Below are 25,417 nucleotides of genomic sequence, written 5' to 3'. Positions count from 1 at the left end.
TTGGCTGCTACTTAATTTTTAATCATTTCCGACGCATTCCAGCCGATTCATTTATTTAATAGATAGTCAATACACACGGATATTAAAAAGGGTCGTCGCATCTAAAGAATATCCATTAGTAATTAGGTATTATCGACACCACCATAATTACAAAGAGAACAGCCACACCATGAGCTTAAAGCAAGAGGTATTTTCACGGATTTTTCTGTCACGACTTATCAAAATTAACAACATTTTTATGGTATTAATCGTGGTCCTTTTGCAAGGTCTGAATCAAAAGTAAATAACGGTTTATGCGCATGATTGACGTGTACAGAGCCAGTTGAACTGATCTCGTTAAGCTGTGCCTTTAACTCTCAAGTACTCGGGATGAATGTTAATAAAATTAAAATACGTCGATAAACCAACTTGATATGACGACGGGTGTAAATGGAAAGCCTTGACTTAAGATAGCTTTGAGGACTTTCGGCCCAGCATTATCGATCTGTAATGCATTATTCATCCATCCAAAATTAGAAGCTCTAATACAAATATTTCCATGCTTATTAGGCAAGAATACATTAGATTCACAAATTAGTGTAGTCGCTGCCGTTATTTTAAATGTTTCTAATAATTTTAGTGTACATTTGTTAATATTAACATGGCATCTTATTTGCTTTTTGTATGATCAAATTTTTTGTGATCCAAAAAAGAGACGAAACAACAATCATTTTTAACTGATTTAGGAGTTCCTTAAACTGGGTTTGAGTCGTTTAGTAACCTGATTAATGTCGTAAGGAATGTTTTAGCATCTCATTGGTTTGCCTCGTCCATTTGGAAACCTTTAAAGTACTGGTTTATCAGTCTTAATGCGACATAAATATGCACCGGGTGCACCGGTCCTGAAGTACCTCAATCAATCTCGTCTCTCGTCCTACATCACTCAGCAGGTCAGATAAGGCTTAAGCAAGCCGACCGATTACCGATATTTGCATAAAACCCCTAATTATTGTTATAACAAATAAACAATCAACAGACATTTTAAAATCTACGCACGTTTGACGCCATGGGGCTCACCGGTGAGCCGCGAACCTCAAAATTCCTATTGTGTCTAGTGTTTCGGTACTCGAAAGTCTTAAAATTCCAATTATTCCAAAATTTATTATTGGCTTTACTATTTTCTCTAGCTCTTATTGTCTCTAAGCGTGTATTCTTCAAGATTATCAGATTAAACCGACAACGATCTCCATGATCATTTGAATCGGACGGTCGAGTGGGTTAGCATAGAAATGGGATGGCTTAAAGCAATTTACAGCTACTTAAAAATATCGTTATTTGTATTTCCGTGTACACGATTTACACAAACCCAAAAACTTGTTCGGTTCATAAAAATACGACATGAAACAGAACATGTTGTTTTAGACGTTGATAAAACGATGCATATTGGAAACGAAATAAAGTTTATAAAGTCATCGATTCAACGTACGATTTATCACAATAACGTGATAGTTGTTGGGCAATAAAAATTTTGAATATGGCCGTGGTTTTGTTCGGTTTTATTAATGTCGATCCATTAACAGATTTTATAGCACGAGAAAACTCGTTTGCTACATAAATTGGTTCTCTAAAGATAAATGAAGCTATGGACTTTATTGGGCCAGCCTTTAAGGTTTAAGACGAGGAGATCGTTTCAAAACTGTATTCGTATGGGGCAGTCTAATTACTTCTATTAGTGTAATTATGTCGTAGTTGCTTGGTGTCAAATTGGTTGCTTGAAATTAAGTTGCGGCAACGTGTGAAGTACATTGAATACGTTTAAGTTTGATACTAAATGTATGTAATTCGGTCAATTGGACATTGATGATAAACTGTAATAAAGCGTTAATGGAAATTCGGTAATTGATACTAATCAATTCCAAGACCCACTTCTATTTGCTATTGATATATGAGTAGGTAACAAACTCAATATTCTAGTCTTGGCAGATCGCTAGTCGATTCTAGGTCCGACTAACACATTTTGTAATTATATTTATGATGTCAGATGTCTTTCACAAGTGATTTCGCTTCACTTGGCTATTTACGATAAAGCTAATGGACTTTCTATACCCTCATCATCACCAACGTGATTCTCGACACATCAGCCTTAGAAAATACACTAATTACCTCCAGAAAGGCGGGATGACTTATTATTATGACAGGTTGGAGCGAGGAGGGCCGGTCACAGCGTTTGATGTTAGCGCCTACTTGTGCCACGTACAAATTATTTGGTGATTCATACAAGATGATGGTAATTACTGATTCTAATTCTGCGGGAATATCATTGAATTATGCAGTATTATTATGGGTTACAACATCGGATTTGCAATTCATATTTTCTGTGAACTTTGAGTTCCAAACGTCAGGTGTTAAGTTTTACGCGGCATATATTTTTGGGATTTGCAAAATATATTTGTTCCCTTAGTCCTAATACTGTTTCATAGTATACTAAAATATTGATATTATCTGTGAGTTCTTCATAAAATGCATCGGAATTAAGTAATACAAATGGTACGACTATTCCTTTAGATTTAAATGGAAAGTTCTTTCCCATAGACCGCAGCTAGAATTTGTAATATTATAATGTAAAAGGATAAATAAAATCCGCGGCCATCAAACGTCTCCGATCACATGAATCTCACGTCTATATACGTCTTCGCGACGAATCACATAATCAAACCCGTCGTGGTCACTCATGATGCAACTAGGTACAGTCGACGGCACTACAGATTTATTTTCGCTCCTATTACAACTAAATTAGATGCCTCAGTGTTTACCTTGATGTGCTGTCTGTACAATCTCGCAAATATTGGTGGACGAATTGAGTCTTATGTGTATGGAAATATGGTTGTGGTCATCTTAGTGGCTATGCAAATTGTCTCAGGTCGATGACCGAGCTGTTTGCGCAGCATCATCCACGACGCGCCCCCATTGGCTTGAATCGATTCGCGACGTGCGCCCGCGCATAAGGTCAATGTCGATAAGCCTTTGATCCGCTACCGATTTTAATCGAGGATTATCATTATCTTTATCTTCATCTCCAATTTGAATATTAATTTTCATTTCTCTTATGGCTATTTTCATTTTTATAAACTCGTTGTGAGCTTGATGACTCGTATATTTATAACTTTAGGAGCAAGGATAAGGTAATTTTAGTTGAATATTTTACTTACTAGCAAAGGCTTTCTGCATTCTTATTTAATTTTTTGAAGTGCTAGTAAGTGTAACTATATTATTAGTTAATTTATTATCGTCTTTTGCTACTATATCACTGCCTTTATTAATCATTTAACAATCTGCTACCTGATACTGATCAGGAATCTTCCTCATCAATTAGATTACCCCATTTGGGCGTTGGAGGTGATCCCGTCGCATTACCATTACTGATACCATCAGCGCAGCGTAGGATGCGCACGCGCTTGTAGTCGGTAAAGCAAGTTGGACTTTATTGTCTTAGGGCTCGAGTAATCCAGGATCCAGCAAAATTGTACTGTCATGCGAACACATACGTGTGTTTGAAATTCGAATTACAAATTCAAAAGGATCAGTTTTTTACGGGACACTGCAAACGGGATGTTCGTGTGACGTTAATATTAAAACACGACACTGCTAAACGGGATCCTTCAAATAAAAGTTCCTGCAAAAAACGTGATGTCCCGTGGGAACAAACCCACAATTTAATGCTTAAATGATGATGATACATGATTAAATATTATTGTATCGAAAATATAGAAAATATAACATGTGATAATAAAATCGTCGCATGACATCATCCTTGACCGTATTCCGGCAACAGAAATAACATTTTGCTATGCATTTGTTTGTGCATACAAATTTTATGTAGATGTTATTTATGGACTCATAAATAATTTATCTATGACCATTTCTCATAAGCAAGCGTATATTTTAATTTGTAATGAGCTTTACTCATGATCTACTTTCGCTGGTCAGCAGTTTGGTCATGACTTTATTTGGATTAATGCATATTATTCTGAACTTCTATTACGAACGCAACGACATAATAATGTTGATATTTGAATGTCTCGTGTGGATGAAGTAGTGTTATAATTATATTGATTGCTATATTTCTTACAATAATTTCCGTCATAAAAGCCACAAATTGGAGTTTAATCTCGAAGTGTGTAAAATTTATAATAGCGCCAACGAAGAGGAACCAAATTAAAATTGTGGAATTGCCAACCCATGATTAACGAATTGACAGTCGAAACTCGTAACCATCCGTTAGTTTACTGCTGAGTCTACGCAAATCAAAGTGAAAAGTGGCCCAACACGCCCCTCGCAATTGTCTAGCCGTAACGTATATTCTGGATCCCCTACTAGTGGTATCAAAACTATTGGTAACGAAACAGGGAACGAAATTCGTGACTTAGGAAATCTCGATCTTTCAGCTCTAACATTTAATGAAGACAGACCTAATTGAAACAAGGTTGGAGATTTATAGTTTGGTGAATCGTTAAAATCGAATATTCTATTGGCTATACACTGCAATGTAGCTAAATAAATAATAGTAGGTATGTTGAAACTAATACTTATTTTAATACAGCCAAAGTCAAGTCAGACAGCAAAAAAGAACACGAGCCTGGACCCGAAAGATTTGCCGGCAAAAATAAACTATAACCTTTCGAAACTAACAGTCCACTAGTTACGACCGGGTCGGTATAGTAGCCGCGGGCGATGGCGCGAGCCGGCGAGGGAATGGCGGCCGCAGGGGCTCCCATGCGGGCCCGGGTTCGTTCCCACCAACCTCCCGTAAGCGCTTTCCTTTCCAAACCAATCGAATATCAATCCAGCGCTAATTTTGTGGAATTGTACTATGATCTACGCTTTGGGCGCTTTAAACTACTTTGTAGGTTCGGTCTCTGTTCGTGCAGAGGCTAAACGATTCGCGGAAACTATTTTAACCTTATATTTGCAAGTATAATTTATAGGAGACGTTAAGATTATCACCTATGAGTATTAGTGTTATATGATGACATGGGAGGAGTCAATGTAATGACGCATCACTAACACTCTTTGCATAAAAAGCTCCTTCAAAATTTTCAGTTCGAACTAATGACTCACAGTCAACATAACTCTTCCTTCACTTATTCATACAACTTTTGCTTCAATTGTTGTGAATCATCTACAACAGTTCCTTGTGAAATCCTCCTTCTTCTAATGTTGTTCTCAACGCTCTCATTCTGCAGGTAGGTTCGTCTATTATCGTTAATTTTCACAATAATCAGGTCAAAGTACGAGTATCTCTGTGCATTCCGCGAACGTAGCGTTTGCTTCATATCTACTTTGTCTCACATACGTAAGGAGATTGCCCAATGCTCTGAGAATGATCCGAATGAATTCAGAAGGCGTCTAATTTCACCAGTTAAACGTCTCTGACACGCTCGCCTCAAACGAAAGGGTGATATGTGTTGCTCAATCATTATATTTAAGAGAACTTATTAGAAGTGCCACAAGTTGGTGAATGGCACAATTTTTTGCAGTTTTAATTTAAGTTGTATGTAAAATAGATAAAAGTAAGATAGATATTATTATATTACACTCATTGACACTGAGAGCTTTGTAATGCTGATTCCAAATGTAATAAGTTCATAACAACTTACGTAGGTAGTTAAGGACTAAAATCAAGAGTTTTGTAACCAATGTGCTATGTAAGTGCATTGGTGAAGATTGTCATTTATGCATTCAGTAACACTGTTTAGATTTCCAGCCTTCCCTTATGTGCGGTAGGCACAGCTAGCTTTCAGTTAGTTCCATCTTTGGCGTCAAAGATTGCATCGGCTACAATTTTGGCGAGCGTATCCTTAGCTCGCTATCGTCTGTGACTCGATTCTTGGAGAATGGCTTCAGTATTAGCATATAATGCTTAAGCGCAGCCACGAAGTTAGATCTGGAGCAGAGATCTAGCGTCGTGCGACTAGGATTCATGCATCATACCGCGGATCTTACGATTCAATTTCAGTCCCACATTTTCTGTCTACTTAAGCTGATTGGACGTTGGCGGGTGACCTACTTTACCGCTCTGATGGGTTTTCAAGTTTAACTGTGATCGAAGTTATGCAATTGAACTTGTTAGATCATAGATTGTTTTTGGATCTGTCGAGAGATTGTGATGATTATACACCTATACGTTTGCTACAAAATGTAGAGATCGCGGCGCTGGTCGTCACTTCAGTGAAGTGGCTTCAAGGACTTAATTAGCCTGTAGAGGTAAAAACAATAAGAAAATATAACCTATTCAAAGTTTATTGACTTTAACCTCATTAAAAACAAAGTTCGCATGAGTCACGCCACCCAAGACAATCATGTTAATAGCGAACGTCAAATCTAATGCTGCTGCGGAATACGGTTTAGAATCCGACAAAAACTGGTTGTGGCGATTAGGCATGGCTCTGCGCATGTATGCTCGTGTACTTTGAGAGTAGATCGACGTTGTTGCGCCGTTTAGCATGGTGACCTGACCCGGGCAGACAATCTCAATGATTCGATACGAGATTAAGCAGCGTCCGTGAATGTTTCCATTTTGAAGGCAGAGCATGGTGTGGCAAGTTGAACTCGCACCCGGATGTCATGGTGCGGTTGCTCAGTCGTGCTCTTGCGCTCGCTGGCTGTTTTGTGATTGACGCTGTTGACGTATACGTAATTTTAAGGTTCATCATTGAATAGAAAACTTAATATTAAAACTTTTCACTTGAAATTCCCATTGTAGTCAACAATATTTCCTGACCAATAAGGGGGCCAACTAAAGAAGATATTCATCATAAAACAAGTCTTTCACCACTTCGTATTGTTCATCAGACATTGCAAAGAAACGGTCAAAATTCCCGTGATCGTTACACATGTCCGTTACACCTGGTGGATTCAATGTCTCATACCTCGAATTGTCGATTACTTAGTGTCAGGATGGGAAGATAACAAAAAACACAATCTCCCAACGCGACAGCTCGCGTGTTTCCCCGCGAAGCTGTATGCGGCGCACGAACCTGCCTGTTTACAATCCGGCTGTCGCATGCCTCGATCTGAGAGACGATTTAGAAGCTCCAAATATAGAATCTATGGAAAAAACATTAGGATCGATATCAGAAGAAACTACAGTTAATAATAGAAGTAAATAATCAAACTAAAAAGCCAGTTTTCAAAAGACAGAATGAGCTATAATTTGCGATAAAAGCTTAAACATACATACATACCTATGGATCACATGACACTTACTAAAAGTAACAAGAGAATATTGATGATACGTTTTCTGTTAAAGAACAACAAAATAATTTCACAAGATTCAAATTGCTGTATATGATACTCCACAATTTAGTGGTATATTAGCGTTATTGTTCACGGTAGTCAAAGGTTCAAAGCTTATTCAAACATCAACCGTTACTGTGACCTTGACTGATCGTTGACCCTCAGTTAATCACAGAGCAAAAAGGTAGGAAAGTGAAGTGAGGCGAGTTACTAAGCGTGCGTTCGCTGCGCGCCCGCGGCCATCATGTCTGTGTAATAAAGGGTTGCGTCCTTTCGGACTTTCAGACGCAGATTTATAGCTGCGCCCGCGCACCATACGTCTGTCACACCATTATCGTAAACCTTTTCAAATATGAAGCAGAATAGGCCATTTAATATCGCTATTGTCGCATGAAATTTCATTAAACCAGATGTTACTGAAAATTAACTTTAAAATTATAGTCTCTTTGGTAATTATGCTTTCGAAGGCAATGTCGAATCAAATCTCAAACTCGCTTTCGACGACGTTTAAAAATAAAAGAGTCATTATTACATATTCATCGTTCTAAGTGCAACATGTCAGGATCACGCCCATCTTAATATTTATGCTGATCAAGCTCATACAAACAGGTTTTGTTCTTATTGTAAAGCGTATTGGTATCAGAATTCGATTACGGATGGTATTGATTAAAATATGTAGATTGTTTCTGAATTACCTTAAATAATTGTTTGATTTGTATTTGATATCGGAGATAAAAGCATTTTGTTATTCATAGCGCGAGCAGGTGATAGTGAAGAATGTTATGTTGAAAATATTACGAAATTGTTAAAAATAGGTTTATTTAACAATAATTGTTATCTCTTTAGATTTAGTGACCAGATGACAAAGATTTGGAATAGTCTCAGATACCTACCTAAAGTAAGAATAAGCAAGTCCAATTTGCACTATGTTTAAATTACTTAAATAGTTGAGTGACAGTATCAACGAAGCAATCTTCAACAAACATCCATCTGTTTCAAATTGATGGTTACAGAGCAGCGTGCTATTTCTCAGTTTCAAAATCAATGAGCAAGTGTAAAACATTAGCGGGTAAAGATGTTATCTGCGCAGGCGTCGATTGACCACCGATGCTTGAGGCTGATCATTGAGAATAAAATATGTACTTAAGCCTGAATAAGAAGAAAGTATTCTCAAATGAAGACTGGTTTACATTGAATTTATTGAAAACACAAACAATAGAGTTACAAAACACCCACATTAACTGAAAAGAGCTATAAAAATCATCCTGCAGTAAACGTATAATTTCTCAGAGACCTTTGTGCCTACCATGAGTTTACGTTAGGTGAGCTCGCAAGCGAATACGTCAAAAAATTCTATGAAGATTTTATTTCTTGAAAGTAGCCGCTAGGGGCGCTGCACAATATGTCATACATTTAAATGTCATTTTTTTACGCAGTCGCTAGCGAGCACACCTAACGTAAACTCATGGTAGGCACACTTAACCTTAAAGGAAACGCTTTTCAAATTCTATTTAAAACTCTAAATAAAAATTACCTACATATTCTAATCTTACCTTATTTTGCCATTTAAGCAGCTCTACAACATCTCTTGTGGTGTCAGAAAAACATGTAGTTGATAATGTTAGCCAAGACTTATTAACATTTTCTCGGTCGTTTGAAAGCTTCGATGCGATAATGATTTTATCAGATTTTATCGAATAACAGCAATCTCCGTGTAGAATACACATAAAAAATCTTACAACAACTTTTTACGACAGGAAATCGTTTCGATTTCAGACCAGTACAGCGTCTGCGCTTGGTACAAAAATCTTGATTTACTTCATTTTTAAAAGATGGTTTCATTGTGGAATCTGCATAGCTTTTATTTGTCTGGTAATTCAGAAGTAGTGTAAATACTATTATGTGTTTTATAATTGCTTAAATGGTTTGCTACGACGGTAATTTGAGCAACAAATTCAACATAGAGCTCAACCATTTGACCCCCCATTAAAACTAAACGAAATTCCATTTCAAAATCCGCGTGCCATCAATGTCAATAGAACAATTTGGCATTTGTATCACACAATGCGGCCATCGCCACGTTAACGCTGCATATTTGGCCTTTATCCCATCTGTATAAGGTTACATTTGAACTACAAATTGGTATAACTGTATCATATTGTTCGGCCGTCATCGCTATTTTGTCCGTCCTTATTGTGTCGTGTTAAGGGCGAGGTTGGCTTGCGGTTGCGGCAACAGTTCACCTTGGTCGTGTTGGGTCTGTCAGCGCGATCCAGACGTGTGGAGATCAATAGAGATCGGCGGATGTTGAGGTGCGGGCGCGCATAGATTAGTGAAGCAAGGTGTAGATGAGCTAATGCTTTGGTTTAGGCTTTTTAGCATTCTGTTTCGTCATTCGGTGTTTATTGAGACAATATCTTGTAATTATTGTGATGTTACTCGTACTTTGTATCCGTTTCTCTTCCATTGTTTTGTTTTTCCTTTTTCAAGAAAATCTAACATAACCTTTGCTTTATTAAGGTCATTACTATTATTGCCTTTAAGCTTTACAATAGCATGTTTCCTGTCGGATCCTTCTGACACTTACTTAAAAGTTTAAAGATGCTTTTAATCATCAGAAATTCTTTCTCATCATTAGTTGGAAATGAGTTCACTTTTACTTAAAACTTGTCAATAATACCAAATATGTAATGCCAGTTCACCATAACGGCCAGGTGGCAGGTCATTGTCGCCGGCGCATCTGCTGTTTGCGATGCAATGACCTTGCCAACTCGTTTGTATAATAACATTATTATCAATTTTAGGAATGTATTACAAAGGGATGACCAGAAAACCCTGTTGAAGTTTGACCGTAGATGTAAATCCACGTACTTTTTGTCGTTGAATTACATAATTCTACCAAAACTTCTTCTGTCTTAGCTTCCATTGTATCGTTAGCTCTATTATATTAGTAGTTTCGATTATTCAATTTTGTATTTAAAGTATAATGCGATATAAATCATCTACTTTAGACATAAATATCACAACAGCAGCGCAATGCCAATTAAGAGTCATATTATACAATCTAAAGATTGCCGCACAAAAAAGCTTGCGCTGTCTCGTCGACTATCTACTCTATGCGCAGCGAACGCAGCCTGCGCGCGCGCATTACTCACACACGCGCGCGCCGCGCCTGTGTGCGTGCGCGTGGGAACGGGCGCGCCAGACGCGTGCGCTCTTGTGACATGCGTATTGTACATTATTTAACAAATCACAATTTTTAACTCACCTTCATTCTTTGATATCGTGACTTGCACGAGCGCACCTCGATTATTGCTTTCATTAATACTGATAAGATTTGGTTTAGTCAAACGACAAACGTAACTGTAAATTCCAGCTCGAATTGTACAGTACGATTAACTAAAGTATTATTATCCCAAATGACTGAACCGTGCCTTGGAATAGCAGAATCATTTTTCTTTACTGAATTTGAATTTAATGTTAGAGTTACATCATCTGTAACTGATGTTGGGGCATCACGTTTGTTGCTAATAAAGCAATTTCTTGAATATCATTGTACTATTACAGAAATATCCATTCTCAGATGACCTTTGATATCGGGAAATGATTACGAATGCGTGTAACGATCTGATTCACCGCAGCCATGCTTGTATTATGATTTCCCATTGTCAAATCTACGACAATTGCAGGATCGCAATCAAAATTTTAATCAAGCATGCCATTGATATTGGTCATGCTATTCGCAATAGCCCGAAGGCTTCGTAGATGTGCTATAACCTTTTGTGCGTCGACTCCGCTGTTCTGAGTTCCGTTTATTGTGAGATCGGCTTTATACAGTCTTCTTGAGATGTTTTGGCAAAACTGTCCTTGTTATCATGCGGATAAGGTTCAAAGGTGAACATTTTGGCATGTAGGGTGTATTTATTGTCGTCCTCGGGCTATTCTCCGTGCATCTCCACGCATATAGGGCATTTATAAACTTTTGTTTAATCTTGTTTTATTGCGTGTCGACCTGGGCCGCGTTGTTTATTACTAATTGCCTTTTGTTAGAGTAAGGCGGATCGACGGCATTATCTTCTTGCCCTTTGAAATCGTCGTTGCTTATAAGTTTTACTATTTCTTCTTAATTACTAGGTGTAAACTTTCATTGCCATAGTGTTTTTACTTCGTAAGAGTACGCTGTAAAGTGGCAATGTTTTATTAACTACTTATTCTTGCAATTAAAACTCTGGATTTTAAGATATTAAAACCGTATAAAATTCAAGCATTAATGAAGGCTGACACTCATTCAAAGAGCGTTGATTCCTTCAACATCTAGCTAGATAATCCAAAACAAAGTTATTAACCTATTGTTATTAGGAAAGCCTTATTTGTTGATAGTTTAAGCGGTGCAATCTGTTATTATCATTGTAGATCGTGTGCCCCCTCCCGCTACCGTGGCCCCGCCCCCTGGCAAATTGTGACCGCTTCTGCGCGCGCGCACCTCTCACTCGTCCAATCGCGGCGAAACATACATTTTAGTGAACTGAACCCCGGATCGTGATTTTATTGGTAACACTAGCGAGATCTACTGCAGATGATAGAGTATTGTTAGGATTGCATATTTTGGATCAAAAATATTTTCAATTCTAGTTGATTTGAAAATCAGGTTGACTTGTAAACATAAGAAAATATTAACACCTAGGATGGAATGTTTGAGTGTCATTTTTATTGGACCATTTGTTACATTAATCCGCTATAAATGTTAAATCTTTATTGATACAAATACTTAAGCAACTCCTGTTATAATTTACACGTGCCCAATATAACATTACTGAGCCGCACTGATTTATTAAACTGCATTAAAAACGCTCACAACAAGCCCTCTCGCGGCCTTTGTATCAGAAATGAGTTATTGTATCCTACTCCCATAAAAGACCGATATCCTTACTGCCTGATATTTCTCGGGTGAAAAATATTATCGGTTTTATCATCTATTTTATGTTGCGAGACAGTCTTAAGTCACAGTAAATCCCTTTTTCTTACGTCAATTACTACGGTCGTGTGGTGGCTTATCTTCAGGAGAGTAAGGTCGCTATCGTTTAGATTTACAAGGACTGGAAAGTCCGGTTCCAGCATCAAGATATCTTCGTCCAAGCCTTTGTGCTTATATCTCTAATTGTCTCGCTAATTAGAGAATCATTAGGCAAATAACAACGGGGCTATCTGCTGGTTTGAGATAGAACAGAATTGGTAGGGCTTGTAGATGTTTGATCCTGGATTTAATTGTAAAGCTTTGTTTTGTTTAACGATCTTGTATCTTTTGTTCTTAAGTTACATTATCTGTTTTAAGTAAGTCACATGTAATCATTAAAATAAATCTTAATCAAAATCAAAATTAACTTTTCTATTGCTGCAGTTGTATAAATTCGCTATTCCTTTTTTCTTCTTCTTTCCATTCGCCTATGTTCTTTCCACTTCTGCCTCTGGCCATCTAATAAATAAGATATCCTCAATTTGCATACAAAGCTTTAAAAGTAAAGCAGAAGCAAAGCGAGGAGTGGTATTTATTGAGCATGCATCTTGGTCGCTCGCAGACACGCGATGAGCTATAGCCCGCGCTCGCGCTACTGGGCAGCGTTTTATGTTCTCGGTTATTTCTTCGCTACGACCAAGTGCTTTGTGGTCATTTACTTTTTAATTTTGTACTTCGTACATTTCAATCTGATTTGTATTGTCGTTGGTTTCTTGTATTTCAATTGTTGATCGTCTTGTTACTGTTTGAGTGTATTGAGGTTATTAAAACAATTTTACGGTGGAAATTCTAAGTATGAAGTGCCCCATTATCTTAGTCTCCCTCATCTATTAAATGCACGGAAAAGTACACACTTACAGTCATGGCACTAACAGCAACATCTTTTCTTATTTATGGCATGATGCACAGTTGTCAAGACAGTTATTTCATCTTATAAGGAGTGAAAAAAGAATGCTGTCTCATCAAACGTAGTAAACAGGAAGATACATCAACTGGGATAGCAGATATCTGTGTACAAATAACGTTTGCTTTTTCTTACCTATGCTCTACCTTGTTCTTATCACAGAGTTGGCTCTAGATTAGTACTATCAATTATTTTTTTATTTATAAATTTAATGTTGAATTCCCATCGTCCATTAATGGCAAATTAAGTTCTTTGAGTTCGCATTCAAATTTTTGATTTGATAAAGTAGCTGGAAATCCTTGGGGGAGGCCTTAATCCAGCAGTGGAAGTCATTTGGCTAAAAAGAACTAACGAACGAACACCGAACAGTGTCAGAGCAAGGGATTACTCACAAAGAAGTCTATAACATAAAAATATAGGCTCTATATGGTATTGAATAAGCAATCAATCACTTTGTTTATACACCAGCCCTGCTTACGGTGTAACGTTTATCATACCGGCGCTTGCGCACCTACTGCGCAGGGCCCGAACTGGTACGGATGACATCGTCTGGAGGGGAAAAAAATTGAGATTAATAAGATAAATAGACTCGTCGAACGGTATGCGCCCGCGTCGTTGGGCTAATTGGTGCGCGCGCCGGTTTCTGCGCAGAATCACAGACGAATGGGAATATAAAAAACTGGTACCTATTTATGGGTCTACTGTGTTCCAGTCTCTATTTTTGCGAAAAAGTGAAGTTGACGTATTGGTAATTAATAGATGCACCACCCGATGAAAATATAAGATTGTTGAGCACCTTTGATTGATGCAAGTTAATAACGCCCACTGACAGAAAGACAAGATTGTTTCCAATCAATGAGATCAAATTAAGGTAATAGAAGTACCTGTATGTACTATCTGCAGATTTATACTTGGAGTAAGCCATAGAGAGAGTATGACTATTGACTACAATAACAAATAGCCCAATGGTCGATCTATCGAAATAGATAGATCCCCGCCAACCGCTGGACCCAGTGGTGAACCCACTCTTAACACAAGCATACGGCATAATTGGAGAAGTAATTCATGCACTACCAAATAAGTATTCACTCTTTAAAAATAAAACCAATATGTATGGTCCTAACCTAAACTTTGCATAAAAGTCTCCAATATAGTTTAAGCACAAGCTTCTAACGTTAAAGATCCACCTCCACGATAGCGTCCGCATGCGCGTGCACGCAGCGTCAGCGCGCGTCGCGCATCTGATAAGCTGCCCATGCGCGGAACAGGGCTATCAATTAGACCAATTTCCTGCGGGTAAAAATTAAGCAATAGATTTTAAAGAAAGATAATAAGGACTGTTGATTCAAAAAAGTAACGCGTTCAATTTGTTGCTGCTCTGATTTATAATTTTAATGCCAAAACTATTGTTTTCGCCTTTGCTTATGATTTTTACTGGGGTTTACATACCATTTTTTACTGATTTCTTCTTCTTCGTTTAACCGTATTCAATGATGAATTTCAAAGAAGTTACATTTTCTATGAATTCATATTGTCAGAGTCTGACCTCCTAATCTAATCTTGAAACCAGAATCAAATTCAGGTTGTCTCTCAGACATAGGTAACTTTTGAACAGGTATGCAACTCCTGTCAGTTCTTGGTAGACCGTTCAACCCTATAATTTCCACGAAATGGTGTGATCCAGTCCTCGAATATTTGTCATGCGGCAGTCCGTTCAGCCTATAATGAACTTAGCATTCACGAGCATTTTACTGTTGCAGGCCTACCTCCTGAATGGCAATTAGGACCTTCGTGTGCTATTACAGCTGACCAAATTCTTGCTCGTTTGATAGTTATGACCGTATCACTATGCGGTCTTAGTTCAGCCGTAAAAGTAATGAATACGTTAAAAGATAATAAAAAATGTATTTGAACTTTAACGGCTTGTTCCCACGGCGATCCTGTTTTTTGCAGGATCCCGTTTAATAGTAGGTGTTTTAATAGTAACGTTCACATGAAGATCCCGTTTGCAGTGTCTCGCAAAAAACCGATCCCTTCGAATTTGGAATTAGAATTTTGAGTTGAAGAGACTAATGCCCGTTTTCACCATCAATCCCTAATTTTTAAGTGACCCTTATGAAAACAAAATTCCTGTTATTTTGTTACCATAGGGGTCACTTAAAAATTAGGGATTGGCGGTGAAAACGGGCATAAGTTTTTCAGTTTTGTGGGATCCAGTAATGCAGGATCCAGCTGTGAAAATGGGCTCTTATACGCGATAATAATAGTATTGATAGCTTCAATATTAAGATACATTAGGCAAATAAATTTAGCGTACAATTTTAAGATATCTCCATCCAAACAGCTCTTTGTGTGATATTGTCCCCGTCTGTTCTCATTGCATAAAACATAGTGCTAGCGACGGCTAACACCGTACTAAATTTAAAGCTAAAAGTTCACAAATATCACAGGGTATCGGATAGCGGCTACAGCCTGGTTACATGGACTAGATGCGTCTAAAGTTATACTTACTATGTTTGCTATTGTGGACGAAATCACGAGTGTGTTAGCTACAATAGTTTTGAATAATAAATACAGAGTTCATGTTTTAGTTATGAAAATAAAAGCTGTTATTTCTATAGAAGGAAGTAGCAATAATTTTACTAACCATCTTCATTAGCTTGTGCATGTTGAAAGTTTTAATGATTGCAAGGAAGCTCTTCTACTAGGCCTATAAATCTCAAAAAACAATTGTCACAGCGCCGAAGCGGTTGAACATCTTCAGGAAGGAACGTTTTTCTTCACCCGCAATTAGATCTGCGATACGTCCACCAGTAATTTATAGTAGGGCGTTTAATGAAGATTTAGCTTCTAGAAAACTGCTGTAAATCGCGGAACAAAGACCCTGTTCGACGGTTTATAATTTCCAAAGATAATCTTCGCGGGCGCAGGTAGCGGCGTCATCTTTTTGCAGCGCTATCGTTTTGTAGCCCATGTCACTGCTAACTACTTAGCGACGAGAAATCCTTATCTTTTTGCAAAGATGTAACATGATCGCCCAAGCTCAGATTATCGCTAGCTTTCTGCGTAAATAGCCAGACATTATACGGCAAAATCAGTCATTGTTTAGCTATAAACTAAAATTTGCCGATTGTTTAAAACAAAACACAAGAGCGTTTATCAATCGTCTATGTTCCTAAGAAAATAACAATAGGATGCAAATGAGTACAAAGACAATGTTCGCCGAAGGCAGGATATTGGAGTAGACAGGCATATCATCCATATACACACGTGAGGCTAAGGTGCAACTACCCCTCTTGGTAAGGTCAGTGCGTGGGTTGGAACATAACTGGCTTCGTGAGACGCCCACGCGTTCAAAGAACACACAGACTGGCTGCAAGGCGGAGATTTGGTTTGCATGAGGAATGCATTCGGATTTGCCAGTAACCGCTCATTGTTTCCACGGATTTATTTATAGGAATACAAAATAGATAACCAGTTTTATTTATGAACATCGAAATACAAACATGCACAACGTTTATCGTAATAAGAACGTAGTTTAGTTAATGCCGATTGCCGATGTTGTTAAGCTATGTAAATATTGTTCACCTTCAGCAATTTAAAGTCAATTCGAAGAGACATCAATAACGATAAAATATTTTATAGACACCATGAAAGTCTTCATTTACTTTCTTAAAGTAATTCTAAGTTATTTCTCATGAATTATAAACATGAATTGCGTTTCCCACACCTGAGTACAATCGTGTGCGATAGCCGATAATAAATGAGATTGACTTCATTAGGTTCGGGAATTAACATATACGTGGGTGGTTTGTATATTTCCCGTATTTTAAGAGGTTCGGAACTTCGGAGGTTTGATTAGTAGGCTGCGTACGTGGGGTGTTATCTGGTACTGACACGTCTTTATCGGATACTTCCACGCGTGGTGAGTCATGTCCATTAATGGATATGATTTACGCAATGCTTCAATTGCGATGCAATTTGTAGTATTGCATTAGATTATAGCACCATTTTATCGTAGCTTTATGAATGAAGAAGTAATGACTATGTATTTTTTTTGTTTTTATAGTTTTACCTTAAGTCTAGCTAAATAATTATAAATAACTTGAAAAAATCGAACTGCCTAAGGCGGGAATTGGGTAGGTATGTATACCCAACATTGATGAAAAAAAACGCTGGCCGTAACAGCGTATTACTTGAAAATTTCGACGGGTTCATCCAGTGTCTTAAGTAGCTCAGTTGGAAGAGCAGTCGCCCGGCAAGCGGAAGGTCGTGGGTTCAATTCCTGCCTTAGGCAGTTCGATTTTTTTAAGTTATTTATAATTTTCAAATAAGTTTGAGATGCAACTCTTAATGCTAAAAATTAAATAACTAGCTAAATAATGGTGTAAATGCATATGAATCTAATGCCTTAATAAATACACTTTTCTAAATTCAAATCCGAGTCCAGACTGCATCGTACTACAAGGCAACATTACCTCGGAACACAAAGGTTCAGCGGCGGCGCGGGCGCACGTCACGTGGTCGTGTCGACGACGTATCTGCGTTATTTATTGCGACGTCCGGCCGGCCGCACGACCGCGCTCATACGCCCTGATTGGGGCAACATGTTGCTATGTAGCCTTGCGGTAGGAATGGGGAAATGTTTTGGATTTAAAAGGAAAATTTTTCAATAAGGGTGAAATGAAATAGGACTGTAAATATTTTTTGACATTAGGAATATGAAAGCCAGATAAATAGGCCTATAGAGACTTTAATTGGTTGAAAATTTTGAAAAGAGGATCTCGGAGAAAATGTATCTAGGAGATGGCTTTCAAAGTCATCATAAACATGAGATAAGGAGTAAAGATTTTTAAGAATGTAATAATAGTAATAAGGCCCGGTTCCCACCGAGAAGCGGAGCGGAGCGGACTGCGGAGAAGTATAGTACACCGCCGTCGCTGTCAAATACTATAGAAAAATTAGTACACATACACATCTCTCTCCTCCACTCCACCTTGGTGGAAACTGGGCCTAAGATCTTCGATTGGGAAATGAATGTGTGAGTAATAACCTAAATAAACACATCATCTTTGCAATAATCGTTCGTAATGAACTCCTTACGTAAAACCAGCCTCTTGATCCCCAGACGCCTCACGGAAGGCCATTGTTGGTGATATTATATGCTCAGTCATCTGGAAGCTATTGTGTTAGCCCGGAGACCTCCTACGAGGCTCAGAATATGCGATGGGGTTAATAATTTAAAGAAACTGCTTCGTAATAAAACTCACTTTTTATCAGTGATATTCTTGATTTAAGATTGAGATGTTTTAGTTTTTATCTGTGTGAGATAGTCGGGGATAGTTTGTTTTGATTCATTAGGATATGGAAACAATTTTAGAGTATAATAAGAAAGTATAACATCATGATGCGTTCAATCCCTCTTCAATTTTATGGTAGATGAATTTCAATTCAAATGCTATGATGCAAGAGCAGTGTGGGACGTCTACCCATAAGGTGGACCGATGACATTATAAAGGTAGCAGGAAGGCGCTGGAAGCAGGCTGCTACCAATCGGTCAACATGGAATTCATTGGGGGAGGTTTAGCAGTGGACGTCCTATGGCTGAAATGATGATGATGATGATAAAGAGCTTACTTTAGTTAGTGCTTGCCTATACCATTTATTATGTTGCTAATTTCTATAATTTCTTTGTTACAGCTGCACGTCGAAATACGCCGGGGAGTTTTGCCAGCACCTGAACCCTTGCCACAGCGAGTCCAGCTCGCGATGCCAGAACGGGGGCACCTGCAGGGTCAAGCCTGGCATTGGGGGGGCCCCGCCGTCTTTCTCCTGTGACTGTCCCCTGGGATTCTCGGCGTCGCTGTGTGAGATACGGGTGCCGACTGCGTGCGACTCGGCCCCGTGTCTGAACGGGGCGACGTGTCGGCTGACGTCGCTGTCGACGTATGAGTGCGATTGTCCACCTGGTTATACAGGTCAGTATTTTTTAAACCTTTAACGCCCTTGAACATTAGTATGAGGTCTCACAGTGCGCGTGGACGCACAGGGTCACACATGAACTAATCACAGAGCTCTATTCAATGCTGTGCGTTCGTTTTGTTGCTTCACTTTAGCAAGCATCTTTTGTGAATACGGGTGTAAGAGCACACGGAAAAGCATCTTGAACATAATTATGTTTTAAAGAATTATGCTTACGAAAATAAACTTTACGTGTCCGAAGAAATGTTTTCAGCCAACCATTGTCCTAAAATGTTTCAAAAGATACACTACAAACTGAACTGTCTTAATTATATCTTAGAAAGAGTAATTAAACTTATTTGCCACATTAAATTTTAACAGTTCAAGTGTAAATTTCAAAGAAAATGGGCATTATTATAATATTATGACTGCAGTAAATGCAATTTTATAGCACAAGCTTCGCGCTGTAGCTTAGAAAGCTTAAGCCGGCGCTATTTCAGACAAGCCCACACACAATGCGGCCATACAAAAGATAAAGGGTTAAGTTTATGAACTGAACGATACAGTAGCGATTGTTAAAGCTGAATTGAATTCATTGGTGTCTAAAGAAATTGGTTTATAACGGACACCTTTAGAATTAAGCTTATAATATGAAATAGGTGAGAAGACAACCAGTTCTAACCTTAATAACTAAGAGAAAGATACTGATTTTCCACGAACAATAAACTACATAATTTTTCTTATAATAATATCTGTAACAATCTTATTATGTCGATTATTTTTCATATTTGAAGACACTAAAATGACTGCTCAAAGTATAATAACAAGGTCAGATTATTAATAATTCGTTTGTGTTTAACTAGGATGTCAAGTTGTTATATTCTTCTTTGTTGTAATTAGTAAATTATTACAAGTTATTATGCCAGCTATAGTATACTTCTTGTGGTAATAGGCAATTTACCATAACAATTTGTTTTCATTACAATCGTCTTAAGGCTAGAATATTTAATATCTGTTTCTCTGACGTTGCCTTATTAACATCCGTCATTCATAACATTCTGATGTGGATGTGTAATAGAAACACCTGTTTAAATAATAAATAGTATGATAATGGATTTAATCAGACTCTAGTTTTAGCTTATGATGTTATTAATAAATGAGCGATTGTAATTACAGAAATCATAGCTTACCTTGTTAAATGTAATAAGGAATTGTTCATCAAAGTCAAAATAGTGCAAGAATTCGACAAAATTGATAGAAAGTTAACAAAAAACAAGAAGAAATTTTAACATTGACCAGTCTTATCAAAAACGTTAAATATTAATCATTGATTGAAAATATTTATCAATCTGAATGGCTTGTATATTAAGTTTACATTTAAATGAAAAGTGAACGACAAATAATGATGTTTAATGAAGATAAATTACCTAATCCCCAGAAACTAGTTCACAAGTGTCCAGTTTTGCGTTATGATAAATCCGAACATACACAAGTAATATATTTTGGAAAGTGTCTTCAAATACTTCCTTTCTATTCATTTCCGTTTTTTTCACCTTTAACACATAATTTGCTTCTTGCTACATGTTATTAAGGTTCAATTTAGGATTCTTATTTCTAACTTCAAGAGCAATTATCGAATCCGCCGACTGGTTTTGTCTAGTGGTACAATTAAAAAGACAGCTTTCAATTTTTACGCCTCAGCGTATGAGAATTCATTAATTGTTTTAACACGGCTTTTAGGGAAATTCTAGCGACACTCACGAATTATCTTTAAAATTGCAATTTGAGTTATTGTTTAAAAGGTATGTGTGCCAAAACATTGTCTTTACTTTCATTTGTTTACAAGAAATGAATAAATGATTGGAGCAATTTGAAGATTTGTCTTACGTTTTGCTAATTACTATAACGGTTATAGGATTTGCCTTTCAAGATCCCATAGCCATAAATAATTTTGCATTCGTATTTAAATCAAAAACGGATCTAAATGCCAATCAATTTATAAGTCTCATTCCATTTCCAGTTAGCTTTTTGTTTATAATTTAACTGACGATAAAATCATAGTAGGTATCCTAAATTGTTAAGCATCCAATCATGCTTTATTATGTTTATTATGATGGCTACTTCAATAGCAAATATACCAAGTAGCTACGCATGAAGTATGAAGTAATTACACCATAACCAGTGGAAGTTAGCTCCATAAAGTTTCTTATGGCTCTGGTTAAGTATATTTTGATCTTTTTGTAGTTGTTAGATAGGTCATTACTTCATGGAGATTTGTTCGTTTTATGCTTTTGAAATTATTGTCTCTACCACAATTTGCTATGAAATGACTCTCTAAAGGGCTTTAAAACTTATAATTTTATTCTAATTATACGGTTGTAGCAAATTACTGAAATTACTTATGATTTCAATAAGACACGGAGTGTTTCATAGGTTGATGAAGGTAACAAAACAGTTGTTTTTAACAACATAAAAATAAGAAAATTTGAAATTATTGTTTCGACTAAAGAAAAGCTAAAGTTAAGGATTAGCTATCCTATTAACAGAATTACATCAAAAGTAACTAGTATGGTGAAAGCGATAGAAAGTCCAAGCGATGGTGCTTCCTGCACCACATAATGTGTTGTTAACTTGTTACACGTTAATTCTACAATGTAACCTGCAATTTTTAGAACTAGTTAAAGTGAAAGAGAGGTATCAGAAAAGAGCATTTCTGTAATCGTAGCTACAAGATTTGGTGTTTGGTGTTTACCTAATTTAATTTCTTTCTATTCGTCTCCTTGTGTGTGTTATTTCCAAGTGGATGAAGAAATTACAGTGTCATGTTTCTCAAAGTTTTTAATGCTTTTATTTTAGTGTCTGCTTTGGTAAATTTACTTACTTTTTATTAACTCATCCTTCGCCAAATTTCGCTATTCAAGGCCTTAAAGCTGCATTCATATCGGAATGGCGACCATAATTCCAATTGAGCTCGTTTCGCCAATCAAACTGAATTCTTGTGTCGTTTAGCTCATGTCGATTGCTCACACTAGCGTTTCTATTAAATTGATGACGAATTCACCACTTGAAACGCTTCTTGATTCAATTTTCGAATGAGACTGAGAACGAAATTATACGATCACTTTCATAATCGTAGTGGAACTTATTCCACTTAGAGCACTCGCTCAAATAGTACCTGCACGAATAGCACAAATATCGATTTATGTGCTGTAAGGGGAATAGGCCAGGTGCTATTTGGGCGGGTGCTCTAATTTTGAGTTTACGTTGGAATCATTTGATTGAAGTCACATTTTAACACTTTGTATTGTTCTTACTTACGCAATTCATGAAAATATCATGGAATTGCTTCAGTTTCTAAAGTATTGAAATGAAAGAATAGACTGTAAATGGAAACTGGTTTATTAATTATCTGAAGCCGAACTTTATCTGAATCGTGTCTAATATTTTAATGATTACGTTAATGATATTCTCCGTTAATATTACTTAACATGTTATAAAATACGTTTATTGACTGTAATGGGTATTTAAGTCTCATCCTGACTGGTTTCCGTAATTTGCAAGTTTATATTCAAACTAAAACATCTTCATTCCACATTTGAAAGGAAATTTATTACTTTTCAAACATTTTGCGTGATTATTTTTGCTGTATTTGTGGTGTTTTCCATTTTAGCAAAGTTTCTTGAAATAGGCTAAATATTTTAAGTCATAAATGCTATGTTATGCCTACTATAGTTTTGATTTACGGTTCCAAAATTTGAAATAATATTGGCTATTTGACTTTAATTTAATGATCCAACTTTATCAACAATTAAAAAGGCTCTTGTGAATGCTTGTGAACTATTTATTAGATTCTCTTTATGTTAATTCCGAATGCCATCTCAGATACTTCTCACCTGTTATGTTAATGACATTTCCGTGGTACGCACTTTCGTGAGTGTCGCCGGCCTTTTCCGTGGTTTCAAATTGTATCGGTTTAAAATTCACATAATTATACGCGGGTTTAGGTATTTTTATTTATTTTTAATAATGTATGAGGACTGTATCGTGATCGTTTTGCATATTATCTCTTTTAATGCGTCGTTTAAGAATGGTATTAATTTCGTTTGGCTTAAAAGTAAGGGTCATAAAGTGAGTTCAGTCATATAAACTATAGCATAAATATTAACGGGAAACGTTTAGCTACTATGCTTGCAACAATATGTGTAAGTTTATGCAAGATTGAAAATTCTTGGGCATAGATAAACTTGTCTTGGTGTGGTATGTACAACAATGTAGCTAGAAATAAATTAGGTGAAGTTGTTAGTTTCCTACTTTACAAGTATTACTATCATACTAAATTGTGTTTAAGAGTGACAAATGCCTTTCTGAATTGAGGTTTTTAGTATTTAACATGCTTATTTTCTCATACTAAATTCATAGTTAAGGAGAGAATCAGCACGCTGTCTGTCAACCTATAGATCTTGACTTACCGTACCTGTAAAAATATTTTAGCTAAGCTAAATAAATGCTTGTGGTAGGAGTAGGTTCTACCAAAATTGTCCAGCAGTCGACGGGATCGAACTACTGACCCTTGACACTGATACCGATCAGGTATTATCGACTCTATGATATTGTATTGTGTGTATTGTGATCACAAGTTACTAATTCTTAATTTCCCAGATGGTCCAAGGGATTGAATTGCCAATCGAATCGGAATTCTGACAACGACGCCGATTTGCTGTTATCGACTCTATGATATCATAATCACAAGGTACTAATTCCCTTCTTCCCCAGGTGCCGAGTGCTCTCACGAAGACCACTGCGCGTCCCAACCTTGCCGCAACGGAGGCAGATGCGTGGCCGACAACACCACCGCCGCCGGCTACTCTTGCGCATGTCCCCCTGGATTCACGGGTAAGCCATTTATTTAATTTATTTGAGGTACAAAGCGAAATTATCGAGTTTACAATTTGTTTATCTTGATTAAGGCTTCCTTAATGTGTGGACTACACAAGTCGCCTCTTACGACACCCGTGGGAAGAGTAGGGGTTGGTGACAAATGTATTTTACTCTGCTGTCACCACACGGCTTCAGGCACATCAAACAGAGAACGGACAGCAGCGCTCTCTGAAAAACATCAATCTTTTAAACTGCGATCTCCAACCCGCCTGCCAAGCGTGGGGATTATGGCAAACCCCTCCACTATAGTGGAGGAGGCTCATAGTCCAGCAGTGGACTGTAAAGGGCTGTGGATGATGATGATGATGAAGGCTTACTTACTTAATAGTAATAGAAAGACTAATAAGATAGTGTGAGTATAGAGAGTACGCACACCCTAGCTAGCTGATTAAGGTATTCGTTACATAGTTTTGGAGCCGTCGTTTTCGACATTCGTCTAGCAGGCCAGCACTGATATCTGTGAAACTTTGTCTCTAGACGATTTTCGTTCAGTTCTCCAAAAACTAAAAAGTTGTATAACTACGGGGGTAATACCTTCTTGAATGAGAATCTTACCCAACGCATGCTTAATCAATCTGATTGTCTGAAAAGAGAAGTTACTGTTTGTCAGTTTTTGTTAAAAAATGGTTTTTGTTGACATCTTTTTTTAAAAAGATTATTTGCACAAATTACTAATAGTCCCATTAGCCCCTCGTGTTAAGCTAAATAAGCTTTATGTTACGAGTGGGCTCACCACAATAGTCGAGCGGCGCCGGTGGGATTCGAACCCGCGTTCCTCGGATCTCGAGTCAGCCAGTCCGACCCATTCACCGTTCGGCTATCGTGGCTATATCTCAACAACAGCAACAGCTATAGAAGTTAAGCCCCTCGTTAAACCACACTGCACTTGCACACATATCGTCGTACCCGACGAAGACTGCCCCAATGATCATTAAGGCTTTTTTCTTTTATTTCATTATTAAATACTACATTCCTTAATACACCTTTCAGTAAAACAATTGTATTAAAACTTCAATACTTATTTAGATATTCCACTTTATGCAAAAGCCACAATCTCATACCTACAAAATCTCCAGTGGAAAAAAGCCACAACCTCCATAAAGTTCATATTCCAGGGAAATAATTGGCGCTCGATTTTTTCGATGTATGGAAAACAAAGAGCCACAATGGCGTTTGTGTCTTTATTTCTAGATGAAATTAGTTTTTTACTCTATTTGTATACAAATTGCTCTTTTTGATTTCGTGGAACTCTAGGGTATAATAAGATTACTTATTTTTTTAATTCTACGAATTTTTTCGACTTATTTTTTATACAAAATTATTCG

At 37.2% G+C, this 25,417-nt stretch overlaps 1 protein-coding gene across 1 annotated transcript in view; it reads left to right on the top strand.

Annotated features, from left to right (window-relative positions):
• Positions 1–25,417, top strand: part of LOC135080058 (neurogenic locus Notch protein) — a 169,619-nt gene that overhangs the window by 84,253 nt on the left and 59,949 nt on the right. The window contains exons 3-4 of the mRNA XM_063974738.1: positions 18,894–19,171; positions 23,928–24,047. Of these exons, the coding sequence (XP_063830808.1) occupies positions 18,894–19,171; positions 23,928–24,047 (398 nt within the window). The remainder of the gene's footprint in view (positions 1–18,893; positions 19,172–23,927; positions 24,048–25,417) is intronic.

This window comes from Ostrinia nubilalis, chromosome 2 (assembly GCF_963855985.1).
Source record: "Ostrinia nubilalis chromosome 2, ilOstNubi1.1, whole genome shotgun sequence".
Lineage (NCBI taxonomy): Eukaryota > Metazoa > Arthropoda > Insecta > Lepidoptera > Crambidae > Ostrinia > Ostrinia nubilalis.
This window is presented reverse-complemented; position numbering and strand designations above follow the sequence as displayed.